This window comes from Coloeus monedula (assembly GCF_965178545.1).
Source record: "Coloeus monedula genome assembly, chromosome: 2".
Lineage (NCBI taxonomy): Eukaryota > Metazoa > Chordata > Aves > Passeriformes > Corvidae > Coloeus > Coloeus monedula.
Window position 1 is genome coordinate 37531218 of NC_138782.1, and position 15419 is coordinate 37546636.

The 15419-nt window shown below is 42.3% G+C and overlaps 2 protein-coding genes across 2 annotated transcripts in view; one reads left to right on the forward strand and one right to left on the reverse strand.

Moving 5' to 3' along the window:
• Positions 1 to 7931, forward strand: part of PRKD3 (protein kinase D3) — a 43417-nt gene extending 35486 nt beyond the window's left edge. Inside the window, exons 14-19 of the mRNA XM_082303460.1 lie at positions 777 to 883; positions 1432 to 1593; positions 2053 to 2151; positions 2956 to 3223; positions 4122 to 4207; positions 4867 to 7931. Of these exons, the coding sequence (XP_082159586.1) occupies positions 777 to 883; positions 1432 to 1593; positions 2053 to 2151; positions 2956 to 3223; positions 4122 to 4207; positions 4867 to 5040 (896 nt within the window). The 3' untranslated portion in view covers positions 5041 to 7931. The remainder of the gene's footprint in view (positions 1 to 776; positions 884 to 1431; positions 1594 to 2052; positions 2152 to 2955; positions 3224 to 4121; positions 4208 to 4866) is intronic.
• Positions 7932 to 7939: 8 nt separating this feature from the next.
• Positions 7940 to 15386, reverse strand: NDUFAF7 (NADH:ubiquinone oxidoreductase complex assembly factor 7). The gene is made up of 10 exons (XM_082303461.1): positions 15250 to 15386; positions 15016 to 15176; positions 14844 to 14924; positions 13341 to 13451; positions 11686 to 11896; positions 11136 to 11194; positions 10296 to 10409; positions 9336 to 9479; positions 8852 to 9025; positions 7940 to 8474 (listed from the first exon to the last, which is right to left on the reverse strand). Exons 1-10 carry the CDS (start codon positions 15323 to 15325, stop codon positions 8262 to 8264), a joined length of 1344 nt encoding a protein of 447 aa, XP_082159587.1. The 5' UTR covers positions 15326 to 15386; the 3' UTR covers positions 7940 to 8261.
• Between the last annotated feature and the right edge of the window lie 33 nt (positions 15387 to 15419).

Genomic DNA, 15419 nt, shown 5'->3' on the forward strand with positions numbered 1-15419 from the left:
CTGTTCTGTAGTACTTCAGTATTAAATGTCTTAGGTTTCCAAGGTCTTGCAGTGTGTGTGTGTGGTCCTATTAACCTCTCTGATGTGACTGAAAGAAACCAGTTCAGCAGCTGTGAAGAAGCTGGGGAAGCATTAACAGCTCCTCACCTAGCCCTTGATACAGCCTCCCTGCATATTGCAAAATGCTTCTCATGCAGCTGATGCAGGTTGCAACAAGAAATAGTATGTGGTGCTGTCAGCATGGTGTTTTTCTTACCACCATCTTTAGAGCTTTTTCATCACAGCAAACTGCCCAGGGTATTAAATGTGTTGCTGTTCTTTGGGGCACCTAATTACTCTCATGTTCCCATAGAGTATTAGGTGTGTAATTTCCTGTGCATGTGGAGCCCGTGAAACCACTGGAGTGGGTTTTTAGATCTGTCTTCACTTTGGCCTTGAATTGTTGTTTTTACAGGAGAAGCAATATGCTATGGAGTAGTTATTACTTGCTCATGTGCAAATCCCTTGCATGAGCAAAACCTTCACCCAATACATCTAATGTCTGTGTGTGTACCTGACAGCAGAGTGGTAACTGGTTTAAATTTAAACTACAGAATTCCTGTGGAGGCTGATCACTTATTTTACTCCTATACTATTTGCAATTCTAGATATAAATATGGTAATATTGTACACTTGACAGAATATACTTGTTTCCCCAAAAATGAATTTCTGCTGTAATATTTTATAGCTATGAATTGCTTCTACCTCTTGATGGCTGACACTGACTTTCTGTTTAGGAAAACACAGGAAGACTGGAAGAGATGTGGCTATCAAAGTCATTGACAAGATGAGGTTTCCAACTAAACAGGAAAGTCAGCTTCGTAATGAAGTAGCCATTCTCCAGGTATGAAAGCGTTTTTGGATCACGCTGGAGTTTTGTCTTAAATAAACCATTAAGGAGTTTTTGTATTGTGTGTAAGTGCTCTGAATTGATTTTTAAATTTACGTCTGTGATTTCTGAGTACTGTTGTAAGAGGGAATCTTATAAGAGCAGGAATTCCTGACTACTTGGTAGAGTTGATAACTTGGGGTGATATCTACCCCCCTGTAGGGGATACACCAAACATAGGTACTTTGGCTCCATGTTGTCTCCCTCAGTATTATTTTCTGCTGTTTTCCACTACTGGCTCCTCAGTCTTTGAGTATTATTCTTATACTTGGTAGCTTGAGTACAGAACATGCATCAGCTGTGAAATTAATCATTATAGCTAATTTGTATCAAACCAATTATCCTTAGTAGTTGGCATATCTCATGGTTTGACATTTTTTTCAAGTTTGTTTCTTTCCACAGATTTTTTTTTTTTTCACCTCTAACTCTCCACCTAACTGTGCTTTGATTTGTGGGCAACGTTTCTGTGAAATTCAAGATGTACCTATGCTATTTTATTTTAGAATTTGCATCACCCTGGGATCGTGAACCTGGAATGTATGTTTGAAACCCCAGAACGGGTCTTTGTTGTGATGGAAAAGCTGCATGGAGATATGCTAGAGATGATTCTTTCCAGTGAGAAAAGTCGACTTCCAGAACGAATAACTAAGTTCATGGTCACTCAGGTGGGCATTCAGTTCCTCTGCTTTTAGAGGAAAGGCTAGATATGGGTTTTGTAATTAGGAGAATTTGGAGAAGAGGTTTTCTGTATTGTTATTTAAAGAGACAGTGTAGAGAGCTGCACATCTAATGAAAGTTGAATAAACAAGAAAAGAACTTTGAATGTTAATTATGTTAATTTTTTTGACCCTTCTTTCCCAAGACATAACATTATGGACATCTAAAGATGAATGTCAAAACAGTAAGCATTTGAAAAGACAGAGGTGGGGGGGGGGAAGGGTGGGGAAAATAAACCCCATTGTTTTCAAGTCTTGGCGGGCTGGAAAAAACAGTGCTTGCACAGTATACATGGGTTAGTTCTTGAGGACTATGTTGATAAAAATTGCTGTATTGGTTAGTGTGCGTGTCTTTTGACACTTCTGATCTGCTTGAATGTGTTCTGAAAATGTTCTTTCATTTTGTAGATACTTGTTGCTTTGAGGAATTTACATTTCAAGAATATTGTGCACTGTGATTTAAAACCAGAAAATGTACTACTAGCATCAGCAGAACCATTCCCTCAAGTGAGTGAAGATTAAACAATACTTTTTATTACTATTCATTGTTTTTTTTTTAAAGCAATATTGACATTTCTGCTTAAAAAGTGACCTCTTGTGGGATTTTCAGCTCATTTACTCTAGAATTACTTGAACTGCATGTATCGTAGCTGTCTTCTTTTTTTCCCTTCTCCCATTAAGTACCTTTAGTGCATTGCTCTTTCTTATACCCTGAGGAGGGCTTATTGACTTGGGGTTACGTGTTGGACTTGATCTGAATCCTTTTATGTCCACAAGTGCCTGCTGTGTTCAAGCCAAGGAACTGTTGCAGAACCATGAAGATTTGAGCATTGGTGCATGTGCCAGCTGTTAATGGTTTTGACCAGGACATTCTCTCAAGAGCTGGCTGGGTCTGAGTTCAAACTAAAACTCAGTGTTTGATTTCTGTGTACTGAAGCCTCCAGCTTCTGGAATACAATTATGAGGGATGTGATTTGGCTGGGATTCATGTGCATTTTAAATTTTGGTTCTGTGCCTTGTGAGAGTGAGGATTCCCCTCTGAAAATGAGCTGGGTTTGGAATCAAGATCTTATGTCCTTATTTGCACACTTGTGGCCACGTGATACACAAACTGCCTCAGGCCCAAGTCTGTGCAAGGCCAGTTCAGGTCTTGATCTGAAGCATGGCTGACCTGCATGTTGCAAACCCAGCAACCTAAAACCTTAACTGACTGGCGTACATGGGGTCTTGTGTCTGCTTTAAGTGATGGCAGAAAGGGTGTGAAGTCAAGCAGAGATTTCTCAGTTTAAAAATGTGTTGTTGCTTTTGCAGGTGAAGCTGTGTGATTTTGGCTTTGCACGCATCATTGGTGAGAAGTCTTTCCGGCGCTCTGTGGTGGGGACTCCTGCGTACCTCGCCCCTGAAGTGCTCAGGAGCAAAGGCTACAACCGCTCCCTAGACATGTGGTCAGTAGGAGTTATTGTCTATGTGAGCCTCAGTGGTACATTCCCATTCAATGAAGATGAGGATATCAATGATCAGATTCAAAATGCAGCATTTATGTACCCACCAAACCCTTGGAAGGAAATTTCTAGTGAAGGTAAAGAAATTAATTTTCTCTATTAGAATGTTTGTGTATGTAGATAACACATTCAAATGCTTAAACCTCAAGGTTCATTTAGAAAGGAGTGTGAAAATTATTGATAGTTTGAGCTTAGTAGACTATGCCAAAGTGGATAAATAAGAGCTAAATATATCTGTGAAAGATAAACTATGAAATATAATGCTTTAGATAATTTTCAGGGCAGGGGAGTCAGGAGATTTAGCAAGAAAAATGAATTTCATGCATGACAAATGGGATGGGTAATCTGACACTTCCCAGAAGTCCCAAGGAAAAGTTAACTAATGTGTGGGTATTTCCTGAATGCTGGCTTATTTTAGCCAAACTATAATCACAGAAACGGTTCAAAGTTGAATCTGGAATTTTAGTTTTGTACATTAGCAAGCATGGATTTAAATGTCAGGTCTGAACAACCCAGAAGTTTACAAGGCTGGTCTCTAGAGCTCTCCACTGCCAGCTTTGGTTATACGTTGTTACCATGTTTGGTTAATACATGATTAACACATGGATAGATGTGGAAGGACGTATACAAAAGTATACAATAGTGGGAGTACCCACGTCGTTGTGGAACACAGGCTTATGCTCAAGCTTTTTAGGCACATCTGAAAATCACTAAAATCAGTAGGGAAAAAGATTAATGAATAACACAGTAAAGCTTTTAGTGTTTCCATCAAAAGTAGGGGGAACTTACCCCACCCCTATTTTGTAGCCTCAGTTAACATAAGCAAAGCTAAATACAAAATTCAAGAGCTTGGTTAAATTTAAAGTTCAGTGTAGAATACACTCACACATAGAAAATAAATTTCTACTGTAGCATGTGAATGATGATAGAGGTGATTAATATTTAAAAAACATAATTTTTGTTCTTCTTTGTCAGCCATTGATTTAATAAACAATTTGCTTCAAGTGAAGATGAGAAAACGATTCAGTGTTGACAAATCCCTTAGTCACCCATGGTTACAGGTAAACTTTTTCACTGTGTTTATTAAGGGTGAATAATTTTTTTGGCTGAAATCCTTCAAAGGCTTATGAAAACTGCAGCTATCACATTCTGTTAACAAGCATTCATGAAGGCTTGAGTATTTCTGGTTAAAGCTTTTCATTTGATGTGCTCCAGGATTCTGCCCATCTGTTAATGGCTTCTTTCCTCAAGGGAAACTTGTCTTATTGTCTTCCCACCTTTTCCCTTCTGTCTGACAGCAGTATGGGTTTGCTGTTCTGGTTTCCCCCCTGACTGTGGGCAGTGATGAATGCATGGAGCCCTGTGAAATCAGCACAAACACTGTTTGTTCAGTGCTGAAGTAGACACACAACCTGGTGTGTGCCATAACTTGTAGTTGGTTTAGAATAGGTTTGTTTGGAATGGAGTTTATATGCTGCTTTGATAACCTTAGATACTAGCCTGTTTAATTTTGAACTATTCTTTGTGGACAGTGTTGGGGCAATTTGTGGGAGGGTGTTTGTGTTTGGTTTTCTTTTTTTTCCTTCTTTTTAACAGATCTTGTTGGTTATATCTTGTGGCTATTCACACTAAAAATGGAGAGAAACTTCAGAATTTGTCTGTGGAAATGTAGTGCTGCTGTTTCTTAAAACTGCTTCCTTAAATCTCTTTTACTCCTTAGGATTACCAGACTTGGCTTGACCTCAGAGAATTTGAAACGCGCATCGGAGAGCGTTACATTACCCACGAGAGCGACGATGCACGCTGGAAAGAACACGCTTACGAACACAACCTCGAGTACCCACAGCACTTCATTATGGCTCCTAATCCAGATGACATGGAAGAAGACCCTTGATTTGTTCATTATGCTGAATTGCAGCAAAGGAGGATACTCCAGGCAGAAACTGAAGATAAGTTTTGGAGCAGCTATTGCTCTTTCCAAATGCTGTACACATAGTTTGGTGTGTAAAGCCCAGAGGATCCTCCATTGCCATGGCAACAGACTGTCATCTGACAAGCTTTTCTCCATCCCTGACTTTAACTATGAGTAGTTACTGGACAGTGGGATAAGCCCTGTTGGGGAACATTTCACCGAGCTGGGTGGCTACAGAGCTGTTACAGAGATGTAGTGTGTACAGATTGAATGGTTTGTGTTTTTCAAGGGTTTTTGTTTTTTTCATAGCCTACACAGTAAGAGTTTTGTAGTAGTTTTCTAATCTCTTTTTACTAGGCCATAGAGGACTATTTTCTGTTACTTAGATACATCTCCTGTTTCTGTGGATGGTGAAGAGACTCTGTAAAGAAATCAGTACAGATTACCTTGGCTAAAGCAAAACAGGGTGGTTTAGTTGAATACAGCTTCACAGATGAAGGAATAATTTGCTGCTGTTAAGACAGTTAGATATGTGTGTCCTGGCCCTAACTGAACTTTTTCCAGATACCAACAACAACAAAAAAAGAAAACCCCGTAACTTCTTACATTCCTCTTGAAATGCTGGCTGACAATCTAAGGAGATGACAATCAAAACTGTGCTAGGCCTTTATTTTGTCTGTTAAAAAAAGCAATAAGCCACAACAGTGCACTGCTGTGCAAGGCTGGCATGTCATTGATACACGCCAAAGGCATTTTGCCTTAAAACTATACAAGTAATGCACAGAAAGCACACAAGACTTGATGTAGCATATCCTTTTCACTCTGGAAAATCAGCTTCTAGCAGAAGGACGTGGAAAAATAGGGAAAAATACATGCAGCTTTCTTCTGTCATTTTGAGTAATAAGATTTTTAAATTTTTAATATTTTCTAATTTTTTTAAGGTTCCCTGGACTTACATCAGGAGTAGTTTGTAGCCTGCTAGCTTGTATGTTAACTCTGCTCAAAACCTAGAAGTAACAGTGGATACCACATCACCTGTTGCTTCTGCCAGGGCAGCTGGATTGTAGGAGAAAGGACTTTGCCTTCCCACGTTAACCTGCAGCCCCTCCCATCCTGTTTACTGTGGTCAGAACTATTTGATCTGAATGAAGGGTCCAAAACCAACTCCTAACTTAGTTTTCTCTGTGCCTCAGTTGAAGGATTCCCAACCGCTAATCAAACTTGTGGCACAATAGAGAGGAATCAGCAGTGTTCTTTGGAAAGAATTCCCTTGGACAGTTCAAGTTCATGGTATTTTAAAGAAGTTTGAGGCCATGAATTCTTCCAAATGGAAGGATTTTGGGTTTGGTCCTATAGTAAAAAATGAAAAAGGTGAAATCCTTTTTTTGTGGGATAACAGTGTTGTGTTGCTGGAGGGTGCTGGAAGGCTGTATGCATCCCTGGTGTGCCAAGCTGCTTAACTGGAGCTTAGTTGGAAATATTTCTAAAATACTGATACAGGCTTGAACTGCAAAGGCAGCGAGAGGCTTTGGGATATCTCCTCTCTCCTACAAAGATTTTCTTTTTTGTTTGTATGTAGATAAGTAGCTTTTCCTACTGTTGTTATTCAGGTAAGGAAACAGGTGAGCAGCTTTTTAAGTTGTTAGATATATTTAAAATGTTACATGGTTAGTTCAGGGCTGGCAGCTGTTTGCAGTAGCAGTGACCGGGCAGTGGTCAGTGGCAGTTGCAGAAGGATTGCCCACAGGCAGGTTTGGGTCTTTAACCCACCTTTTCTTTTCCATTGCCCTTTATCCATGTGCCACTGCATTTTGTAGGTGTCTGTGTTGGCAAAGGTTGAGCTCTGGCTTCTTAACCCTATTAAGGGAGGGTTTCAGGACTGATTCTTGAGAGAGGCACTGCTTTTCATCTCTGGAACCAGAGCGTGACGGTCACCTCTGACACTGGTAGTTTGGTATCTGCCCACTCTTGGCAAGGGAAGTAGTGCTGTGTTTCAACTTCACTGCTCAAGTGACCACATTTCAGTGAAGGCATTGCTATATTCCATCCTACCTGTACTAATGTAGATGCAGTTTGGTTTTAAACTTCAGATTTTATACTCGACCTGTCACTTCAGGTTTACCTGTGGGTTTGTTGTTTGTGGTGTTTGTGTTTGGGAGGAAATAAAGCAGCTCAGTCACATGAAAAAGCACAACAGGAATAGAGAAAGGAGGGGACAGTAATGAAGTAGAAGGCCTGGCTTTTGTCTCTCCCCATGAGGTCTGCTCTGCTTCAAAATATTATGTGAGCTATTTATTCTTCAAGTTGTATTAAAATAAAAATAATGCTGTTGGCCTTTGGAGGAGATTGCCTGGTGATATATGCAGACTTATGGGGCCAGACAATAGAAGCCACAAGCAACTAACTAGTAGTCAAGAAACCAAAAAAAATCAGACTTACATTATGAGTAAAGTTCCTAGAGTAGTAAAAATAGCTGAGTTTTTTATTCCCTTTTTTTCTACCTTTACTGCAGACTTTGACAGCAGTAGGTTACAGTGTTTAATGCCCTTACCCCTAGATGAATTAAGTTGCGTTCATTCAAGCAATAGTGCTATGGTGATGCTAGAAAAAAGCTCATGTAAAATTTATAGCCTCAAAATGACACTGTCAAGTACTTTTATATTTTTATACATCCCATTGTTTGTAAATATCCTCTGATAAGCTTGAAAATAAAATTTATTTCCCTATCAGACTCGTTCTTTTTATTTACATGAATTCTCTCTCCTATCAAATGTTCCTAGGAGTAAATGGTTCTATACTTTCTTGTTTGTGGATCTGTCAGATGTGTCCTGCTGTGGAAATTCTGCTGGCAGGAACTCCTTTTACATGGATCCTGTCACTATTCTCTTTATAAAAATATCTTCAGAGATGTCAAGGCATCTTGATTTTATTCAAGTACCAAAGCTTGAATACATTTAAAGACTCCTTAGTGCATCTGTTTGTTACTGACAAGTTTTGATTCCACTAGTAAATATTTCACTCAGTTCTATCATAAGACCCCCAAACCATTGTTCATTCTGCTCTGCTCTGTGTGTGCTGGTTTTTGTATGTGCAGTGTTTTATTTCCACTGAAACTGCTTTGAGCAGGTCAGTCAAGAGGTTTAGTGTGCTGCACCAGACCTACTCTGAAACAGCCATCACACATTTTACAATAGTATCTGAAATTACTTTAGTAACAGTTCATTAAATCCAGCAACAGGTGGTAGGGGAGACTTTGATTCTGGCTTATCTTTCTTGTCAGGATGTACAAGTCTCTGGTGAGGCAGCAGGGCAAAAAAATTAAAACAGTCCCCCATCTTCTCGGGATTCATCAGCATATCATAGCTGTGAAGTAACTGCTCACGAGTTGCTGTGTCACCTGAATTCTGCAAGAGCACCTGGAAAAAAAAATGCACGTTGTAGTCCTTCCTGGATTCCTATAAATTCCTGCATACCTGCAATCCCTTCTTGCATCCTTTTCACTTAATCTAACAGTGCTGTGATGGTTGGTAGAACTGGTGAGATCACTGGTGGTGGTCCACAGCCCATACATTGATGCAAGTTTTGCATTAAATGCTCCTAAATATAACATGATCAGTTTACTTTCAGGGATCTGGAGTAACTTACATCTACAGAAGCAGCTTTCTATCTCACACCTACATGTTATTTTGAACAACTTCATTTTAAAACCAAAGATTTTTACAAAAGCTCTTGTGCTGTCTAAGAGTATTGCCTGTGGATTGGAAGAGTTCCTGTGCCTGTGAGCACTCTGTACCTGCAGTCGGAGGTCAATGCCCATGTTCTTTAAAAACTCCCGCTGTTTGATGGGGCCTAACGTAGCTGTTCTTCCCTGTGCCATCTTTCGAAGATAGCTGAAATCAACATCTGCTGTCAGGTCTGCTGTACCTGGAGCCCTCAGCACATTGTGAAGTTTGTGATTCCGGAAACCCTGAAAATGAAATTGGAAGATTACAGTCAGCTGTAGTCCAGCCATCACAGCTGGGGCCAGCAAAAACTAAGTTGTGCATTTGAGGGGTGAGAATAGCAAATTATACATGGAAAATTTGACATAAATGTAGCAAGAGCTCAGATTACCCTTTCCATCTGACAGAAACCCCTCTGGGTACTGATTAAACAGGAATTATTCAGTTTTATGCAGTTTTTGCTATTATGTCTACCCATGGACTTTGTCTTACAAGAACCTGATGATCAAAGATAACAGAGTCTTTTGGCTTATTGCTACAGGGCAAACACCTTACCCGGAAAGTGTCAGTTTTGGTTCCATCATGGCCATAATCTGCAACCAGAGCGGCCCCACCATCCTTCTCTATCCGAGAGGCAAGCCTCTGAACAATGACACCAGCCTCAGGACACACTTCCACGTGGTCTCTTGTTTCTTCTGGCTAGTGCAGAGTTCAAAGACCAGAACACCTGTATTAGCAGACAAGCACAGGGCAAGTATCCCTCACACTTGATGTCTTGGGGCTGTTGCTTTGCTGGGACACACAGGTATAGGAGGTGCATTCTAGGCTATCTGTACTAGCTTGAGCTAGTTTTTGCTATCACTCATTCTCAATTAGGATTTTCTGAGTGCTGGATTTCAGTCATCTCTTTGATAACCTGTAGTCAAGTGAAAATTTTTCTACCGAGAATATCTGTATTAGGTGAAACTTCCTTAGTGTGGTACTGAAAGAACAAAACCAGTGCTTCTGCAGTGTACACCCTTCAGAGAGGCCTTCCTGTGTGAGACTTTGTAGCTGGGTTTAATCTCCCTACTTAATTTTGTAGCTTTGAGTATCCAGTGAACTTCAGGAAGAAACCAATCACAGCCACGTCCCACTGAAGGTCAGCCTGGCACAGAAGCAGGCAGCTGCCCTGAGTACCCTGCAGCAGGCTGAGAGCCTGGCTGGGGCAGGGCCACTCTCTGGATGGTGATGCCACACACACAGTGCAGAACTCTGCCTGTCACTTGCTGCCTCAGTTTGCTCTCTGAGACATTTTGTGTGTTCAAGCTCCTATTTTGCAAAGGTTGATACACATGGTAATTTCTATGCTGTAGTTTCACAGCATATGAAATTAAATGCTTGTGGAAATTTTAAGCTCTATTCATTTATAGACTGAGAGCCTTCCTCTTGCTGACAGGGTAACTGAGAAGTGCTAAATGTACTTGAAAGAGTCAGTAAAGGTGTAAGGACGAGCTCTGGTAGGCATAACCTCACCTGAATAAAGTTTTGTGTCGCAGGGGTCCTGGATGGCGACAGGACAAACCGCAGCTGGTCAGGAGCTTCTGGATCAATATCGACCAACACCTCACGCCAGCCTTTCTCCGTTCGCTGTTTAACGAGCCCAGAGTACTCGTTTAACTCTCCAACAAGTACCACAGTACCTCCTTTTTTTGGTTGAACTAACATGTCAAGCCTTTTCACAAATGTTTTAGGAACACAATACATTATTAACAACTATGACTCATTCCTATTTAATTCCAGTAACTGCCTTTGAAAAAGCTTGTGGTGAAGTCTCATCTGCAGAGCCAACAAATGTAGGTTTCATTATTCTTAAAAGGAATGAGTGATGCTCTGAAGAAAGATTCTGCCTCTTCTATTGACAGGGCAACATTTGACTTATCAAAAGAATAGATTTTATTCTAGCAGTGATTTTCATAAACTAATTAGCTTCTTCTGAATCATAATTAGCCTCTGTTTTGCTACACTCATTAGTATTCAAATGAAAGCCCTTCAGTCTTTTGTTATTAGTATTACAGAAAATCATGTGGAAATTAAAAGCTGCATTAATGTAGCATAAGAAATTAAAAAATCCCAAAACCTTGAGATTTCTCTCAGCAGAAAGAAATCTTTAGCTTTCTTCAAGTTTTTCCATTCAAGAACAATTACTAATTTTACAGTTATCAGCTGAATTAAGCCTTATTTGTCCAAATTCAGTTAGAATTATTTCATCACCAGAGGGGCATGTGTCTAGTTTGGCACCTTAATTCTATTCTTCCTCAAAGAGAAAAGGTGTTTAAGCAGATGGTCACAATTACAATAATAATCTTGCTATACCTGAAACTTATGTATTGGCAGGGCATCAAAGAACTCATGTGCTAGGTAAAAGCTGTAACCTGTGGGAAGGTAAAAAAAGAATGCATTAAATTATTAACGCTTCCAGAGCAGCTTCCAGTTTAAAATATTTTTATGCTTTTTAATGAATTAAACTAGTTAATGTGGTTGTGAAAAAATTATAATTACTTCCAGCTTGGACACATCAAAGGCACCATTCCTACAGCTAGCTCTAGCTTCCAGTCCATGAATTTTAGATCACTAGCTCATGAAAGGAGATTCAGGCAAAGCCAGTGAAAGTTTTTTTTTCCCCAGAAAAGGAAAAGTCAGAATATAGGAAATTGGGTAGCTATCCCCAAATGAAGGTAGGCAGAATAGGTAGCAGTGATGAAAATGAACCAGCATCCTGCCTCAGACTCATGCAAGTAAGAACAAATACGTATATAACTACTTTTCAGTCCAGTGTGAAGGCTTGCAGAGATGCCCTCTGCTATCAAAAGCTGTCAGTGAGGGAAGGGCACCATCCCTTTAACGAGGCATTCAAGCTCCTTACCTGGTGGCACATCTTGAATGTCTCTGTACCAAAAAATGGGAATTCCAGTCTTGCTAACGCCTTTCATGTAAGCAGACTTGTCCTCAGTGTTTGGCTGTACCTTCCCTCCTGTCAGCATCATTGCTTGGATCTCACTGAGTTTGGGGCTCACTTCTACCAGATGAACAGAGACATCACATTTACTAAGAACAGAGGCGAGCTGATTGAAGACCTATAAAGGCAGATGAATTCTATTAGGCACAGTCTTGTGCTGTGTACATTAAAGGTTTAAGTACTAACCTCTCTTCTCACTATTTACAGTCAAGATAAAAGGTTTAGTTGGCTTGAATAACAAAACAATCTCAGTGAGAGAGACTGCATTTTGCTCCTTTGGTAGGAAGTGGGATTTTCTTCATAAATCTTAATAAAAGCTGCTATGTTTCTAGTAAAATTGCAAAACCCAGCACACATTTCATGGCTCTAAGGGCAACAATATGAAATGCTAATTTGGAATAGTAGTAGCAGCTCCTCTAAGACCTGCAGAAGGTCTAGCATTGGGAGAGAAATGGTTCGGTTTTCCCTGGCACCTTAAACAAATGTTTGATATCCCACATTTACTTTTTTCATTAACATATGTAAATAGAATAAAAGTTCTTATGTGGTGCTAAATCCCATTAGCAATCTGTTTATGAGTCAGCAGCATTTTAATTAAGACAGCCATGCAAGCATGACTGAGCACAAAGGGTTAACTCAAAAGAAATAAACCCCTGAAATCCCCAAAGGAACTAACTCAATTTCATTCCTGTGTTATTGTCCTCCCAGCTTCTGTTCCTTGCACTAAGGATCCATCCCAGTTACACATAGCAACACCTTCCTAGATGGTTTTCAGTTTGGATAACGTTTTCCTACACAGAAATAATTAAGAAGGGAATATTCCTGCCCTCCCCTTCTATCTAGTGGTGTTTGGAAGGTCATGGGTGTGTCTGCACAGTGTGCACACGCTGGCCCCTGTTCTGCTTTCACCTGAGAGCCCTGGTCCCAGAAACTCATCTATTCTGATTAGAGTCTGAGCTGCCAACCTGACTGAAGTGATCTGGTTACTAGGGAAAGGTAAACCCTGACAGCAAAACACCATCCCTTCAGATTTCACTGTAGCTATGGTGATGCCATGAAGATTTTTGCCTTTTCTTTTATACCCCTGTTATACCTTTTTACAACTTCTGTATTCCTAGTGCTTTTTGCCTACATTCTTGGACTTGTTTGTCAAGCTAAGAGACCAAACATTTTAGAAGCTTCGTAGCTAGGGATCAGTGTGCCCCAGACCCCAAGGTCCTCTCCAGAACACATTCTGTAAACCAAGATAGAACCATCCAGGGGAAGGTTCCTTGGGGAGGGGGGGCTCACTTGAACCTCTCATTGGGGAATCTTGATAGATATGCTAATTAGTAAAACCTATAATGTTATACCCAATGTTGGGGGGGGGGACAGAGATAGACTCGGCGGGGTGCATCTCGATGCATATGACCTGGACTTGTACACCTAAGGATCCTTAAAATAAATACCAAGGTAAAATCCCTTTTCCCCTTCTAACCGTGTATGATTCTTGATTTTAAGACCAGGAAAAGGCATCAATGGACTAAAGCCAGAAACAAAGAATGCGAGTAGTTTTCACCTACCCGCAATATGTCGTCGGTAAGGGTGCCCCTCCCTGGGCCCAGCTCCACCAGCTGGAAGGTGTTCGGTTTGCCCACGGCCATCCATTCACTAATGTACCATATTCCTATTAACTGTCAGTGAGAAACAATACAGAGGTTACAGCAGTAACTTCAGCACTTGTGGAAAATTGTATCTGCCTTCTGTCTCATAATAACTAAGGTAACATGGTGACACTCTGTCTCCATATTTTAAAGTTAAGAATTATGATACATAACTTCACATTCTTGTCTTTAAGTATTAAAACTGTTGACTGATTGCTGTCTGCCCAGCAGAAGCAACTCTCCATCAGTAAATGTGGGGACTCTGTTCTGGCCGGAGCAAGGACTTTTACTTAAGGCTCAAATGCAGATCAGTGCTGAAGTGCCTCTGGACAACTGTTCTTCCTGACAATGAATTTACCAAAGCATCATTGAGAACAGAATTTAGCCACTCTTCACTGCTGGAAATGATACACAAACCAGAATGAGCCAGATCAAACTCTGAAGATTTTTTTTTGAGGGGAGTTATCACACTGGAAAACCACCATAACTCTTTTTATTTATAAGCAAGTTCTGTATGAAAGTGTTACTAAGCACAGATGGTGTTTCAGACTACACACATGAAAGGGCTTTCAGAAAAACAAAACACTCCTTCCTCCCTCAAAATCAGTTTTTCTCTCGGAAAATAACTTGAATCTTATCATTGCTACTCAAGTATTTTGACATTGGTAAGGTATCTGAACACTGGCATGGAAATCACAGAATCCTAGAATAGGTAAGGTTGGGAGGGACCACACTGGGCCATTTGGACCAACCTCCCTGCTCAATCAGAGTCATCCCAGAGCACATGGCACAGAATTGTGTTCAGATGGTTCTTTAATGTCTCTGGTGAGGGAGACTCCACAACCTCTCTGGACAATCTGTACCAGTGCATGGACACCTGCCCAGTAAAGAAGCTCTTCCTCATGTTCACGTGGAACTTCCTGTGCATCAGTTTCTGCCCATTGCCTCCTGTCCTATTGCTGGGCACCACTGAGCAGAGCCTGGCTCCATCCTCTTGGCACCTCCCTTCAGATACTCACAGACATTGATGAGGTCCCCTCTCAGTGTCTCTTCCTGAGGCTGAACAGGCCCAGCTCCCTCAGCCTTTCCTCATAAGAGAGATGCTCCAGTCCCTTAACCATCTTTGTTACCCTCCACTGGAGCTGCTCCAGGAGCTCCAGGTCTCTCTTGTCCTGAGGAGCCCAGAGCTGGACACAGCACTCCAGATGTGCCTCACCGGGGCTGAGCAGAGGGGCAGGATCACCTCCCTTGACCTGCTGCCAATGCTCTTCCTGCTGCACCCCAGGATTCCATTGGCCTTCTTGGCCACAAGGGCTCACTGCTGGCTCATGGACAGCTTGTTGTCCACCAGGATCCTAGCCAGCCCCCCGTAGATAAAGTGAAAAAAAAAAAAATTACTTAAGATGCAAGGAACTGCATTACCTCTCCGAACACCTGACTTATTTCAGGCGAGGTGATGAAGTCCCCGCTCTCGCCGACGCCGCCGCGGCGGGTGTAGTAACCCTGCTGGAGGGAAGCGGGCACAGGGGCCGGGAGCGCGGTGAGCGGCGGGGCCGAGGCACGGCCCCCCCGGCCCGGCCCGGCCCCGGCGCACCTGGCCGGGGTTGGTGAGTGCCTCCCGCATGTACTCGGCCACCGTGACCGGCCCGCTGGCCCGCAGCTTGCGCGCCAGGTGCCGCAGCATCGTCCCGTCCCCGTCGGCCGCCTCCGCCTCGCCCCCCGCGCCCGAGCAGAGCCGCGCCACCGCCGCCGGAGCTGTGGGGAGAGAGGGGCTCAGCGGGGCGGCCCCGCGAGGAGCGGCAGGGAAAGGGGGAGAGGCGGCGCTCACCCTGGGGACGGGCGGCGGGACGGGGGAGCCGCGGGCGGCCCGCCAGCAGCGCGCGGCGCGCGAGCAGCAGCACCATGGCAGCGGCTCCCGCGGCGGCTCCCGCTTCTCTCGCTCCTCCTCCTCCTCGTCCTCCTCCTCCTGCTCCTCCTCTCCGCCCCGTGCCCGCCGCC